General features: G+C 46.0%; 1 protein-coding gene across 1 annotated transcript in view; it reads left to right on the forward strand.

The window, feature by feature from the left end:
* The window catches only part of MLLT3 (MLLT3 super elongation complex subunit), a 1,077,824-nt gene extending 1,068,330 nt beyond the window's left edge, over positions 1–9,494 (forward strand). The window contains exon 11 of the mRNA XM_069630761.1: positions 6,728–9,494. Coding sequence (XP_069486862.1) covers positions 6,728–6,859 — 132 coding nt within the window. The 3' untranslated portion in view covers positions 6,860–9,494. The remainder of the gene's footprint in view (positions 1–6,727) is intronic.
* Positions 9,495–15,466: the final 5,972 nt, after the last annotated feature.

Below are 15,466 nucleotides of genomic sequence, written 5' to 3' on the forward strand. Positions count from 1 at the left end.
GTTCCCGCCACGACCGTGGTGGCCATTTTGGGTGCTGCCCATACAACTACGCCATCGGCCTCAGGTGTAGGTTTTGGTCCTTTGGGTGAACAGAGAGTCCCTTGTGCGCATCCTTATCGGCCAGTTTGACTGGAACGCTCGGACGCCTCTTCCGCACAATGGTTCGTTGCCTGCAGGGTCGGCACCGTTGATTTATGTGGATACGTCGGTGGAGGGGCCAGTGTGGCACCCTTCCCCGTTACGTGCCTGGATTTGTCCACCTCATGAGAGGCCTCCTCAGGTTCCGAAACAATCTCCGGAGGACGTTTTTTTTCGGTAAATTTCAAACGCTTATGCGTACCGACCCCATGAGGGAGTATATGAAAGGGCTCTTTAGGGAGATATGTCCTCCCGCGCCTCCAGCTCCACCTGTTCCTCCGGTGGTTCTACCGGCGCCTCCCTTGCCTACGGTGCCTTCCCCGACTGTTCCGCCTTTGCCCCCATTGTTCCCTGTGGACAAGGCAGCCCCTGACACGGTTCAGCAGGATCCTGACCTGTCGGATGAAGCGCAAGGCAATCAGGACAGCAAGGACCTTCCCCGCTGTCAGAGCTTTTCATGACCGGGTACTGGACATGATGAACTTCTTGGATGTTCCGGTGCCCGAGGCACCCCCTCCGCAGGAGGATGTGCTTTCTGGGGCGTTCACCCTGTCTCCCTTGGAGCGTACCGGCCTGTTCTTGCAGAAGGACGTCCTGGCTGAGGTCCGCAGAGTCTGGGAAAAGCCACACTCTGGACTTTTTGTCAATAAGAAAATTGACGCGAGATACAGGCTGCATTCTTCGGAAGAGGTGGCCCTGTCGTCTTGTCCACCCCCCTCCTCCACAGTAGTGGCTGCGGCCACTTTGCAGTGCAGGCCTGCAGCATCCTCTTCCACGACGGCTGCTCAGGTTCTGGGAAAGGACAAGCTCCTCGACTCCCTCGGGAGGAAAATCTTCGCCAACTCGGCCTTGCAGCTCAAGCAGGCCAACACTGAATTGATATTAGCGGGAGCTAACATGCAGATGTGGAAAGGTTTGTCGGAGTTTGAGGAGTTTATTCCAGTCGAGAAGCTGGAAGACTTTAAAGGAGGCCTATCCGACGCCAGGGTCTTGGCCCAGGATGATCTGGAGGCTGTGGCTCATCACGTAGACACCTCGGCTCGGGGCCTTATGCTGGGGATTGATACCTCACAGCAGGCGTGGCTGCATGCAACTAAATTCTCAAAAGAAGTGCTGGACAAGGTGTTGGACATTCCGTTCGATGTGAAGGAGCTCTTTCATTATACAACTGATGTAGAGCTCACCAAGTCGAAGGATAGCACTCAGACAGCTAAGTCCTTGTCTATCCTGGTTAAGGCTCCTTTCAAAACCCAGAGACCATTGTCGCAAAGTCGACCTTCCTCTGGCTTTAGAGGCTTCCTCGACCGCAAATCTTGCAGAGTGGATACCCCTGCGGGGAACAACCGCCGTAGCCAACAACAGATGTGGTTTTTCTGTCGCTCCTCAGGTTCAGGTGACACCGCCACCGATAAACCTACTAAATGATGGTTTTCCACGCTCGCACGAGACCCCGGTGGGAGGACGCATTGCGTCTCATTGGGAGGCGTGTCAGACCATCACAGAAGACGGATGGGTCTTGTCAGTCGCTCGAGCGGGCTTCCGCTTACCCCTACCCCCTTCCCCACCACTCAACCCTCCTTTTCAGCTGTCGGGCTCGCCCTCCCTCAAAGCCGAAGTTCAGAAACTTCTGGACCTCAGAGCTGTGGAACCCATTCCCCAAGAGAAATTCAAGATGATCACGCCCAGCCAGATACGGTCCTCCTTGCAGATGGGCGATTGGCTCAGCGTCGTGGATCTTCAGGATGCGTACATGCACATCCTGATTTGGAACCCACACAGGAGATATCTCCGCTTCTCTTTGGGAGAGGAGCATTTCCAGTTTCAAGTGCTTCCTTTTGGCCTCAGCTCGGCGCCACGTGTCTTCACGAAGATGTTGGTGATTGCGGCCTATCTTCGTCTCCAGGGTATCCATGTGTATCCATATTTGGACGACTGGCTCTTACGCAGCCCTTGTCCGCTGGCAGCAGCGGGCAATCTCCATTCTCTCCTTCAGCTCCTGTTCCATCTTGGGCTGTCGGTGAACAGGCAGAAATCTTCCATGACGGTCTCGCAGGACCTGATTCTCCTGGGTTTTTGCTGGAACACGATCGACTGCAGAGTGTGCCTGACCGGGGACAGAATGGCTGATCTGTTAGCCAGGTGTCAGATGTTTGCGCAGTCGGAGAGCATGTCGACCTGGTGGTTCCAGAGGCTTCTGGGCCTCATGGCCTCGTGTGTGCTGGCTCTTCCTCTTGCTCGTCTCCAGATGAGACGGACCCAGATGGCTCTTCAGAGTTCTTGAGGTCAGGCTGTGGACCCGGATTCCAGGCTGATGATGATTCCGGCTTCCATGAAAGTGGACCTGCAATGGAGGTCATCTCCAAGCAACCTGTCGTGGGTACGGGGTTTCAGGACCCAGCTCCGATGGTGACGATCACGACGTACTCCTCCCTCCTGGGGTGGGGTGCGACGTTAGATCTTCTACAGGTCTCGGGCCTCTGGTCGCCTCAGGACATGCTCCTTCACATAAATCATCACTACACGGACAATGTGGTGTTGATGTATTACATAAACAAGCAAGGGGAAACGAAGTCTCCCCCCACCCCTCGTGGACCTGTCCATCCAGATTTGGGAGTGGGCCGTGCGTCATGGGGTCTGGCTGCTTGCAGTGCACATCCCGGGCCAGCTGTAAGTCACAGCGGATGACCTCAGCCGACGGACAGTGGTCAGCTACGAGTGGGAGTTGAAGGCGGAGGTCCTCTCATGGATCTTCTTGCGTTGGGGCAAACCGGGGGTGGATCTCTTCGCTACGGCGGTGAACTCTCGAGAGTCCATGGCACAACATGAGAGCTTATGCCTTCCTGCCTCTGCCTCTAGTCCATCAAGCAATTTGGAAGCTGAAGAACTCGGTGAACTGCTCCCTTCTACTCATAGCCCCCTGGTGGCTGGCCAGATTTTGGTTCTCAGAAATTCAACACCTGTCGGTGCATCCGCCGATCAGGTTACCAGTGACCCCCGATCTTCTTCATCATCAAGGGGAACAGCAGATGTGGCACCCCTCCCCACAATCGTTCAGCTTGGCGGCATGGTGCCAGGTCTTTAGAGCATCTTAATTTGTCTACGGATAACATGCGTATTATCCAGCCAGCCAGGAAACCCTCGACAAGATCCCAATACAGGAGTAAATGGCTCGGGTTCTGTCATTGGTGTTTGGAAAAGCAGTTGGACTCAAGGGTGGCTACGATTGACACTGTGCTGTCAATCTTTCCAGAAGTATGTCCCTTGGGAGTCCATCGCTAGGGCAGCTACTTGGGCCTCCCCATCCACTTTTTGTAAGCATTATTGTCTTGACATGAGCTTGCTTGAGAGCTGATGCTCAGTTTGGTCTGGCTGTGCTGAAGAACCTTTTTCAATAAGGGGTATTTCCATCCACCCGTAGTTCCAGTTAGGAGTGCTTGGGAGTCTCCCATAAGTATGGAGGAAAGGGGACGGGACGTAGGAGTATAACCAGGTTACTCACCGTAGTGACCACCTTACTCCTAGTCCATAGTCCCCTTTCCTCCATACGCCCGCACGCCGTCCCCTCTAATAAGGTTCCTCTGTTATTGCTAATAGGTCTCTGACCTGGCGATAGAAAAGGACTGATGGGCGATGCGTGGGGCAGAGCCAAGGTGGGCGGGGTTACGGCCGCGCGCCGGGCCCCGTGCAGAAAATGTGGAAGGACACATTTTTTAAAACATTTTTTTGGATGCTTTTTACAAAGTGCTCCGGTCCCGTCCCACAGGACGGAGAGATGTCCCTTAAGTATGGAGGAAAGGGGACTATGGACTAGGAATAAGGTGGTCACTACGGTGAGTAACCTGGTTTTTCTTAGACAAATAAAACTGGAAGTGCGTTTGATGTATGATTTATATAAGGGGTTGGACTTTGATGCCATTTCTGACATTTAGCTTTCTGAGTCGTCTAATAGTTAGTACTCAGATATGCGCATTGCGGGAAGGATTGTGATGAATGAAAGCGGTTACCTGTGTGCACTCATCCCACATGCATCAGGGGCTCCTAAGGTTTTAGTTCCACGTCCAGTCCCAATTGTAGAGGCACAATGCCTGGTACATCTTGCACTATGTAGGAAAAAGCACACATTCCAGGCACACAGCGTGCAGTTGAGGAGCATCGATCTAGACCCAGAACTATGCAATGGCAGTACGAAATACAGCAAGTGTCTACATGCACCTTCTTTTTCCTTTGGAGGTCACTCAATGTCAACAACAAATGGCAGGGTACCACAGTGACGTACCCGGCAGATGCACTGATGGAGTACAGCAAAGAAATAATAGCCCAAGTAGAGACTGTGTGAGCAAATATGGTCCGACTACATTACAAGGCTGACCTGGATTGTAAAAATTGAGACGCCAGTGCGAATACATAGAGACATGGACTATGAACTTTGTTTTAGCAATGAAGGAACAGTTTCTGTTGGCGCAAACACACAGTGCAACCACACTCTTGAGATCTCTGATATGACGAAGGGTACGGAAGCTGTGATGGATTACTACTGGGTTTGTGACCGACAAACCTGCTTGCCCCTCCTATCATCCTGGAGGGGCAAGTGGTCACTGGCCACCCTGCTCTCAGTACTATTAGTAATCTAAGAAGAACACCTGTACGGGAAAGAACTGCCTGTCAAGGTGCCAACAGTCACTCCAGCACCTAAAGAAGCAGTGAGAGACTTGCAGATCACACAAGAATTGTGTATGCTGTCAGAAAAATGTTTTCAACACCTGAAAAGAAAGAGATCAAACTATATCTCAAGACTCTTCCGCACTGCTCAGAGGAATACCTGACTAGTATCGAATGTTTAGCTCAGCAGAGACTTTTAAATCTTTTTTGGCTTCTGGGGTACAAGTAGCTTCAGATCATCCGATGGGAGCTACTCCAGCTTGCCAATGATGCAGAGAATGGGTTAAACGCCATCAAAGTAGAGCTCTGTGCATTGAGACTCATGACGATGCAGAACCGCTATATGCTGGATCTGTTAATAGTCATATAAGGAGGAGTGTGTAAAAGGTTGGGAAGCAGCTGCTGCACATTTGAACTACTGAGGAAGCTGAGAATGGGTCACTATCCCACATCGAGGCGGTGCACAATCTAGGTGTTCAAATGAAGAAAGTGGAGTTCAGAACACGGATTGGCTATTGCTTGCCTTTGATTGGGTCCCATCATGGCTGGGGACAGCAGTTAAAATACTGGTGCCTGTTATTGTTTTCTTCTGGGTTCTCTTCTGCATGTGCCAATTGGGTCTCCAATGTTGTGTCAATGTAGTACCTAGTAGTGCTAAAATGATGGTATCAATTGGGGGTTCTAATGCAACTTGCCATACAATAAACAGCAAAACTCAAACTGATACTTTTGGGGTTGTAGGTATGTTGGGTGGGGATGAGTTTGTTAGTGTAGAAGTAACGAAAGGGGGGAATGTTGGGATGGAACCAGGGTCCTCCCAAACCCCCAAGCGCTTTAGAGTTAGGCAAGACCTCTTTAAGGCGCTATAATGGACTAGGGGTGGGGGGAGGGGCACTAGGAAGGTTCTCTCATGCAAACATAATCACATACACAGACATAGGCAAGCACTGAAGAAGGTAGTTATTGTTTAAATATAAGGTGCTATTAACTATTGGTTGGATAGATTTGTAATGCCAGATCTCAGGCATTTTAAAAGCTTAACTAGTGCTGTACATGTGTCAAACTAACCCTCCTTCCCAGAAGGCATGTGGCCTGTTCAAAATAGACTGCAGGCTTAGTGTGTGTGGTCAGTCACAATGGCCTGTCCAGCATGAATTGACTCACCAGGTGTCCACTTTCCATCAAGAGTCCATGTGCTTTAAAAATAGGACTCGCATGTTTTTGTATGGCAAAATACAGAATGGGATAAATTAGAAGTATAAAGTATGGAGAAGACTACAGGACCCAGATAAACATGAGCAGGATGTGTGGAATATGGAGAGAATGACTGGAAAATGTTTGTACACAAAAAACAATGTTTAGTTTTTCCTTGGGCTAGGCCTTGAGGTTTGTATAAGTCTGCAGAGTTGCAGTGTGTTTTTGCATAGTTGGCAAAATGGAGGAAAGCATGAGCTACAGTGTGTTTTTGCATAGCTAGCAAAATGTGGAACAGCATGCTCAGACAAAACCGCTGACGACGAAGAAAGAAGGCTTTGGAGCATCCGTATTATGGAAAAAGGACGGATTGGGGTGAAGCCATGATCCAGCTCCAGTGACATTACCATGGCAAGTCAGGCCTATGAAAACCCCTGCCTGAGACCACTCTGGTAGGAAAGGAATGGGGAGAGGGACAGGAGAAGACCGTTCAGGTAGAGAGTCCTTTGCTACCATCCTCATTTGTAAAGATTAAACTTGTTATCCTTACAAGATCGCCTTTTTGCCTTATTTCCCTAGAGGGATGCATTCATTCTGGTGTGAGCGTAATTGGGGACACCCTTACAAAGGGAATAGCCTAATTGAGAGACATTTTGTGAGATATTCAGTAGTGCTTATTGTTTTCCTACAGAGTGTTTAATGTAACTTAATTTTGAAATACTATTTCTTTTTTCAGATTGTGAATCTTATTGAGGAAACTGGACACTTCCATATCACCAACACGACCTTTGACTTTGACCTTTGTTCATTGGACAAAACAACTGTCCGAAAACTACAGAGTTACCTAGAAACATCTGGTGTATCCTGAGGATACAGCATCTGGCTGTAGCATTGCAAAAACTAAATTTAAAAAGTGCTTTGTAAGCAGAGCGTTCAGGATGACGGATCCAGTGCCGAGGCAAGGGAAGCCACACTCCTCAGCTTTACTTTTGTTTTAAAGCCGTTAGTGATCCCCGGGTACTGAAGCTGAGCAGAGCAGTATTGGCAAGACCTAGGAGCCTCTATTCACATGGAGTGGATGTTTGGGGACGTGCACCTGGATAGCCTTGAACGAGAAACATTGGTTCCTTTAGTGAATGTGTGCACCGTGCATCTCCCTGTGGTTCCATTAGTCTGCAGGATGACTGCATGGGGACACACAACTGCCTTATTTACATACCTGATCTATTTATTATTGCAAACGTGTATTATTATTATCGAGGGACTGGCACTGCTGGATGTTACAAGCACTTGGGACCCCGTGAATGGTTCTTTGGATGCAGCAACACAATGGCACTCATAAGCCGAGAAACCCAAACTGGGTTTAAACGTCCTTTTGCGTTTACGTCATTCACCCCAAAGCCTCGTTGTGACTGTCATGGCTTCACGAGGATGGAGGGAGACCACCTGGACAGTGGTGGGTACGAACGGTCTCATCCTTCTAAAGTTCCAATCAATGGAGTCTGCTGATTTGGTTCAAAACTCTCCCTTATACTACACATTAATTTTGTACGGACATGATATTGACGTCTGCACCAAATAAAATATTGTGACTTGCTCTAGCGTTAGTGGATGGACCAGCAGAACGTTAAAAAAAAATTAATTAAAATGATACTGTGCGTTCTGAATCCAGATTTCTTGAGATGTCTGCTTCATTCGTCAGTTTTAATTTGATGGTATTAACGGTAAACCTGCTATCTAGAGACCAACAGTGGAAGATCCCATTTGCTTGTATGTGCACACCTTTTTCAGCATTCCGTTATGGTTCTTTACCATGGAAAGAATGGTATAAGAGGGGTTTGTGTATGATTTGCTAACGTTTTCCATTTTCTCTGACCAATTCAATTCTGTTACCTGATGAAGTCTTTCACACCATGGTTTGATCGTTCTCAGGAGGCATTCACTGTACAGTAAACCACCCTTGTTTGCAGAATGCTTCCTTGCAATTATGAACATTTCCTTGCGTGGATAGGCTACAAAATAGATACATCATGTTTACTCCTGTCTGTTATGAGGTGTGTATGAGAAAGCATTTACCATTAATGGCTGCTTGCAGCACTGCATTTTATTTATCCATAGTTAACTTGCTCTCTGTCGCCTTCCAGCCAATTGTCAACATCAGTTTTTCCTGTATTAATGGAGATTGGCCACCTTTGATCTTACAGGGCAATGTACTCTCAGCTATCCCTGTAATTATATAGTAACCCGGGTTGCACTAAATCTGTCTTTAAGGGAATCCTTAGACGCACACTACAGCACATCTATGTACATCTTTTTGGGGTAGATGGATAGATTGGAGGTAGCGGGAGTAGTTGGATTAGAATTTCACCACAACCGTCTGGCTGCTCTTTTGAAGTTTGCCTAAGATTGTTTTCTCAGCCATTTGGTTGGTAATAGTTGTTTGATATTCTCCTTCCCACCCCTTTGCCTGCCTCCAAAACAGGTGTGAATCACATATGTGCTGGCATGCCCGTAAACCCTGTCCTTGTACTTTATTTTCATCTGGCACTGGGAGTTGCATGTATGGACTGTTGATTCTTCTCTATAGAACCAGCTATGAATTTGATTTGCAGGCTCCCAATGCAAAATGCGTAACATGTTCCTTTTTGTCCAAAGAAATTACCTGTGTTTTTAATTAGTTTAAGCATGTCAAAGCCTGGAATGGCATCCAGAAAAACGAGTGCACCTTTCAGTAATGTTATGACTCTGAATGATGATTGGCATGAAACATACTTGAAGCTTTACCTTGTTTAGTTAGCCTCTCAATGTGCAATTATTGTCCAGCAAAATGCCTCTAAGGTTGCCTTCTGACACTCGGCTGGTGAGGCTTGCTGTTTTGTCTTGTTGTTGTGTTGACGTTCATATCAAAATGTTTCCAAATCCACCATGGGCAGTAGGAATACATGTAACTTGGTACTTCGAATATCTATTATTTTTTATGAGATTAGCCAGGTTTACTGTGTGTTTTGTTAAATAGTCCAGCTAACTTTCTTAACATGGTTTTGTGGGGATTTAGCAGACAAATAAAAGGCATGACCAATTAAGCCGCTGAAGGTAGGATTGTTTTGTTACTGGTAAAGTGAAAGGACTTAACCATGTTAACAGTTTCATTCAAAGACTGAAAAATGTAATCCCTAGAAGCCTTGACCTGTACATTTCGCTGTTTATAAAATGGTGAAAATGTCATCATCCCTTAAACAGAGCCCATGTTATAAGTTTTCGCCAGCTCTAGTTCATTCAACAAGAAACTTTAAATGTGCGTCTTCTGTTGCTCGATCATGGAACTCTGGGTAGGCTGAAGACAAAACCGCAGGTGGAGTTCTTTGTGGATCAGTGAGATGACAGCAAATTTAAGTTGGAATGAGTCCACTACATGTTGCGCTCTCGCATTGAAAATACTTTTACATTAGCTATTTTCGTCAAATTTTGTATGCCTCAACAAAATAAATCGTTTTTGCAATTAATGTTAAGTTGTTGGATTTCTCTTAAACTTGCATGAAGAAAGTGTTTCAATTACTTAATCAAAAGAAGCATGGATCACGAAAGCTATGTTTTAGTGTTCACAAAATGTATTATTCCCAACACACACAAGGCTGCATGCTCCACTTGGCTGCCTTTGGAAAAGGACCTTAAAGCAAAGGGCTATTTGTGAACACATTTCACTGAGTGAATAAAATTCCTTTCTCCATGCTGCTCGAAGAGTACCTATTCTGGGGTGTTAGTGTTGGTGCAAATGAATGTGGACTTCTGCAACTTTTAATGTAATCCTGTAAGTGTTGGTCCCCAAATTAAGATGGTAGAGATTAGCCCCATTGATTTAAAGGCACAACCAAGAGAATGGAGCTTTTTTTACCTACTGTCTGCTTGATCACATCTCTGGATCCATACACCCTATGTACACTTTTACTAGACAACAGCTATGCTAACCTGTGCCCATGTTTTGTCTTGACACTTAAGAAACATCGCAATTATCATGCTACAACATTTTCATAGGGCCTGCACGTAACAAGACCAACATGCTTTTTCAGACACTTGCCACTCAGATGCTTAACTGCCACTAATGTCCCAACCCTCCGCCCTCCCTCCAAAATCTCCTCTTTTTTTCACAGATCGGACATGAAAAGCCTGGTAGGGACACAGTGTTCCAACCCTCAGACAATCGTAGTCAGTGTGACCACCAAAGTGGTGATTTCAGACAGTAGAAAAACTCCAACATAACTTGATTTAAAGAAAAATACAACCATTGGGAAGGATCTTACTTTGCTTCCTAAAATTGTAAAACAAAGGGGGTTCTGGGAGTCTCTCTACCAGCACCAACACGGCCCATTGACCTGTTCTTGGGTGGATAGCCCCTGGGAGAGTCTCAACCAAGTCTTTAGCTCACTGTCCCTTTCACAGAGGGGAAATATCCCTGCATATCAGTCTTTGTCCTGCCCAGGGGCAGTCCAGCACTGAAATGCTAGGCAATTCTTCTCTGAACAAGTGTACCAACAGCAACCCCATACACGTATTTCAGCCTTGTTGGGCATCATCAGTGAGGTGGAGCTGTGTCTCTCTGCGAACAGTGAGCAAGGGATCCACGTCTGGATTCCCCTGGTAACTTAGGGTGAGACCGATCTCCATTGTCGCAAATTGCTCTGCTTCAGTTCTAGACCATTTACATGCAATTGTTTTAAGGGGGAGAACATTTAATCAGACTTTAGTCCGTAAGACCCAGAGGCAGGAATTGGTAACTGCCGAGCAATACCCAGCGGCTCGTCCTGATGGGAAGAGGGGTAAATGCAGCATTACAGAGATCTTCTGGTAATTAACTTCTTCCTTGGTCTGCTCTAATACATTTCAATTTAAGAACGTGCTTAGATATTTTAACAATACTATCAGGATTCTCAAAATGGGTCCCCAACCCCACTTTCTGCAGTCTTATTAATATGTTGCAACCACTATATTTTGTGACAACTTCCCAGAGATAATAAATTCCTAACCAACTTTTTAGTCTGCTCCCCATCCTCGCTAGACCACATTGTGTGCCAAAATAAAAAGGGCTCAGATAAGGTGGTTTGCGCCTGTCTCCAAATGAGTGGTATACATTGATGTAATGAGAGGGACAAGGCATGCAAGGAAGTAGTTCTCTGCTCTTTGCAAAGTTTATAGGTTCCCGGAACCGCACACCTCACTCCTTTAAGCCTCGGGAGCAATTTCCTTGCCCCTATATATCAACATTTGCTCCACTGAGTGCTGCTGCAGTATTCTAACAAATCTAAAAAGACCACCTATAATCTGTTGCATCTTTGTCCCTTGTTTTTTAGTGTACGCCTTCCTTGTTAGCCACTCATTAGATTGTGTCACTAGATAGTCAAAATGGTCACGTCGATGGTCTGAAAGGTATATGCACATAATCCTCATCTTCTTGCTGGTAAAACACATTACATAGCCCTTTGCCACATGGCTGGAAGGATAGCTCAGTGTCAACGTGTTTGTCTTAGAAGCAAGACAACTCTGAACAACGCAGGTTCAAATCCCGGTTCTAAGACTGGTCTCTGGTATTGAACGCATTATAAAAGATTCATTTACCTTGAGACCTCGCTACAACATGTATTCGCCATGCTTATTGACTAGTAAGTGCAAAGAATTGGGAGTCCTGGCCAACAATACGGTATCGTCCACATAACTTTAAACCGGGAGCAGCCTGCTTCCACTGAGGCCCTTCATCCCCTAACACTTCCAAAAGCACCCATGGAATTAACATAGTGGTTAAACAGAAGGGGTACAAGTGCGCACCCCTGGCCAACCCTATTCCCCATCTCAATAGTCGCTTGGCTCACCCACTTAACCATATTGAATGGGGACCTGTGAATTTTCATGGCAAGCTTGCAACATTTGTTTGAAGGGTTTCAGAACTCCCGTTTCGCTAAGGGTTTGCCAAAGGAGGCTCCTGGCCATGTAGTCAAAAGCCGAACGTGTCCGTAAAGGCCACTGAGACCCGAGACCTCAAACCAATAACATATTAGGCCAGTCAAATAGAAATGTAGACACTGATTTATAGTGCTTGTGCCCGCCCTGAAGGCTAGTTGCACCTGACAAAATGTCATGTTCCGTTGTTAACTATTTCTCTAATCTACTAAATGTAATGCCCCCAAAAAAGCTTGGATGTACCGCCCAGTAAAATTCATTCTGAAAATCATTTAATACCCCCTGAATTCTGGATGCTCTAATAGATTTCTGCTTCTCAATCACATATTCTACTTTCCTAACTGAGATGGGAGTTAGTCCCCTTGCCCAATGAAGCAGCCGCCATCATCTCCTTGCTGTTATTACTGTGGTTATATAAGGTGTGAACATGTTTGATCCAATCCTTTTTGGACACATGGGCATGTGGGACTGCTTGCAAACCTAGGTCAAGCCTATTTAAATTCCTGGCTATTATCCTTGAGAAAGATTTGTTGTCGGAGAGGTTGGTTGCCTCACTTAAGGCATCCCAGTTTATCCAAGCAATGTCTGCCTTTCTTTTGACTAGTTCAATTCTGTAGTCCAGCCACCTCTGCCTAATTGTGCATTGTGCTAGTACTCAGACAGGCTGCTTCAAGGGCTTCAAGAAGACACCCCACCCCCTTTTCTGGACCTTATAGCAACCAGAAAGATAAATTGTGTTCCTCACAGAATGGCTTCTCCCGTCTGTCTTGGCAATACTAAAGATTGTTTTGCGGTTGGCTGTAAAAAGAGTAAAGCCACCTACGATCTCCATAGATATAGTGTTTAATGTCTAAACCAGCCACGAGAACTTCTTTATTTGCAGTAACCACCTTGTTATGTAGCAACGTCTCCCTATTTTAATTTTTTATTATTGCTTTTTGGTTCATAACCATTGAGCAAATTACATACTCTAAATTTCCATCTTTAAAACCTCACATAGAATAATATCCCATCACAGCAACAAAATAAATTGGTCTTCCCTAAAAACATTGTTACAGTGCACTACCTAAAAATGTCCCCACTTAAAACCATCCACCATTCCTCTGGCGATAAAGTGCTAGTTATTTGCAGGTAGGTTTAAAGTGCTGTTTTCTTTCATTAGTCAAACCAGTGCAATAACCGTGTTTGATGTAGCGTTTCTACTGAGTCCTCCTTCGTACAGTAACAACATTGCAGGTCCCTTGGTCCTTCTCGTTGTCTTAGTCATGATCTCTTTTGTGGGGAGGAGGTTCAGGTGAATTCTCATGAACTGCCCTCTGTAGTAGCGGTTTGGGAACTTAATACGGTATCTCAAAGTTGAACCAACGGCCCGTATTTCATGGCGTACATGGTAAAACAACATATAGTTTGTCGCTATAGTTCTAATCCAATCAATTTCCCATGATTTATTTATAACCCTATTTGGGTTGGTGTTTAGGTCCTCCTCCAAAACTGCAATGTTCCCAACAGCTAACAACCAGATAAAACCCAATTCCTTAAGGCCTTCTCACTTCCCTACTCCATCTCTGCTTTCAAAATCTCAGAAATCGTTGGCGGGACTTCAAGAATGCATTCCCTATAAAAGGATCACTTCTTCCATTTTACAAGTGCCCTTAATGAGACCAATCCCAACTATTGTCTTTAAACCTGTATTGGTATAGTACTCGGGACCCACAGAACCAGTTTCCAAAACAGTCCTCCTTCACAGACCACAACTTCTCGGGTATGAAGAGTACGGATTCAGCCCCATATGTCAATATTACAGTTACTATCAACATACAAAACACAAATGCTGGCAGCAGTGAAAACCAGCCAAATTTCCTGTACATTTTTCACGCCTGATTAGCTAACATGAAGGCCTTACTTAGCAGAATTCTTTCAGTCAGTGCCGCTGTCATGCTCGTATTCAGAGACTCCCAGATATTTGAAGGATCTCACTTGGTCCCCCCTTGCAAACCCAATCTGGATGACCACCTTTTCCTCGTTTCATCTTAAATTTAAATCTTAGTTTTTGGTATGTTTATGATCAAATCATTCTCCCTGACGCACTCCTACAGTTTTTTATCTGCCGCTGTAACCCGGCCACTGTTTGATCTAAGATTGTCTGCATACGGGAGCCAGCTAAGTGGTCTGCCTCCTAGTCTGGGGGTTGGAGGGGACTTTTCGCCGGGCTTTCTGTGTTCCCATGTCAGACAATAAAAGGGTTCAAGAGCGCTGGTGCCAGCGGCCAGCCCTGCTTGAGGCCCTGTAAGGTGTGTATAACTTGTGATAGGAGCCCCCAGTATTCAATCCTATCCTAAAGCTTGTACCTGTGTGAAGAGATTACAATGGATCCAATGAAGACCAAGGATAGTTAGATTGAGTTGGCTTTCCCTGCAGCCGGAGCCTACCCACCCGGTCAAATGCCTGGACATGGTCCACAAAGGCCGGGAAAGTCTTTTGATTTACTTTCCAAGGCCCAGCCTTTGAGTATATTTCAAAACATGATGTTGAAGCCTGTTCCCACACCACGCACAAACACAGTTTGAAATACATCATTATGACCTTCATTTGCAGACGACTCATTTAACCTGGTCAGAAACAATGAACTGAAGACCTTACCAATAGCATCCAGCAGGGCAGTAGGTCGATTTATTTTTTGGGTCATCACTATTGCCCCTTTTGAATATTGTAACTCGTGGTTTGTCACCACAAATCTGGTGTAGTTCTCGATTTGGGCGACCAGTAGCTTGTACTCTACCAGTTCTTTGTTTCCCTTTTATGTGTAAATATCGGGAATTACTTTTCAGGTGAGCTTGTAGTCTGCTCAAGACAAAGCCAGTTCTGCCCCGGTTTCTACTAATTCAATGGGGCAGGGTTCTGTTTGATCCTTAATACATTTGTCGGCCATGGGATCTTTGTCTCTGTGGAGCCTGAATTCTGGAGGTCTCTTGACTCTGAATTCGCATTCCAACCCCACCCCACCCCCCCCCCCCCCCCCCCCCCCCCCCACTGGTAGGCTACATCCCTGCCTTCCACCTTACATTTCTCATGGATCTCAGACCCAGAGTTCAAATTAGGTGTAGCCAAATTCGAATCCAGGCGAACTGCCACAGGGACCTTCCCTTTTTCCACCTCCATTTGGCATTGCAGCAACAGCCATAATGTAGCCCTCCGTGAATAGAAACTTTGAATGTCTACCTATTGCCTTTCCATTTCAACAGTTTTCCTTTCTTGCCTTGTCAGGAGTGGTGCATACATGCACTCTGTATCAATCGCATGGCCGCCATAAGCCCATGTAAGTGAACAGGAATTGTGGTAATTCCCACACCTCCTTAATATTTATAAACCATGTGTACTGCCCCACTGCTTCATGGGAATCTGTACATAGTTAATACTGCAGAATCTGCCATTATCGAAAGTGTAATTCCCTGTGTATCTGAAGGGGATCTGCCATTGATGGCTTTGTAACCAGTTTTCATTAATGTAGCCCAGAATACAAGGGCAT

This window comes from Ambystoma mexicanum, chromosome 6q, assembly GCF_040938575.1.
Source record: "Ambystoma mexicanum isolate Mex_15411 chromosome 6q, UKY_AmexF1_1, whole genome shotgun sequence".
Classification (NCBI taxonomy): domain Eukaryota; kingdom Metazoa; phylum Chordata; class Amphibia; order Caudata; family Ambystomatidae; genus Ambystoma; species Ambystoma mexicanum.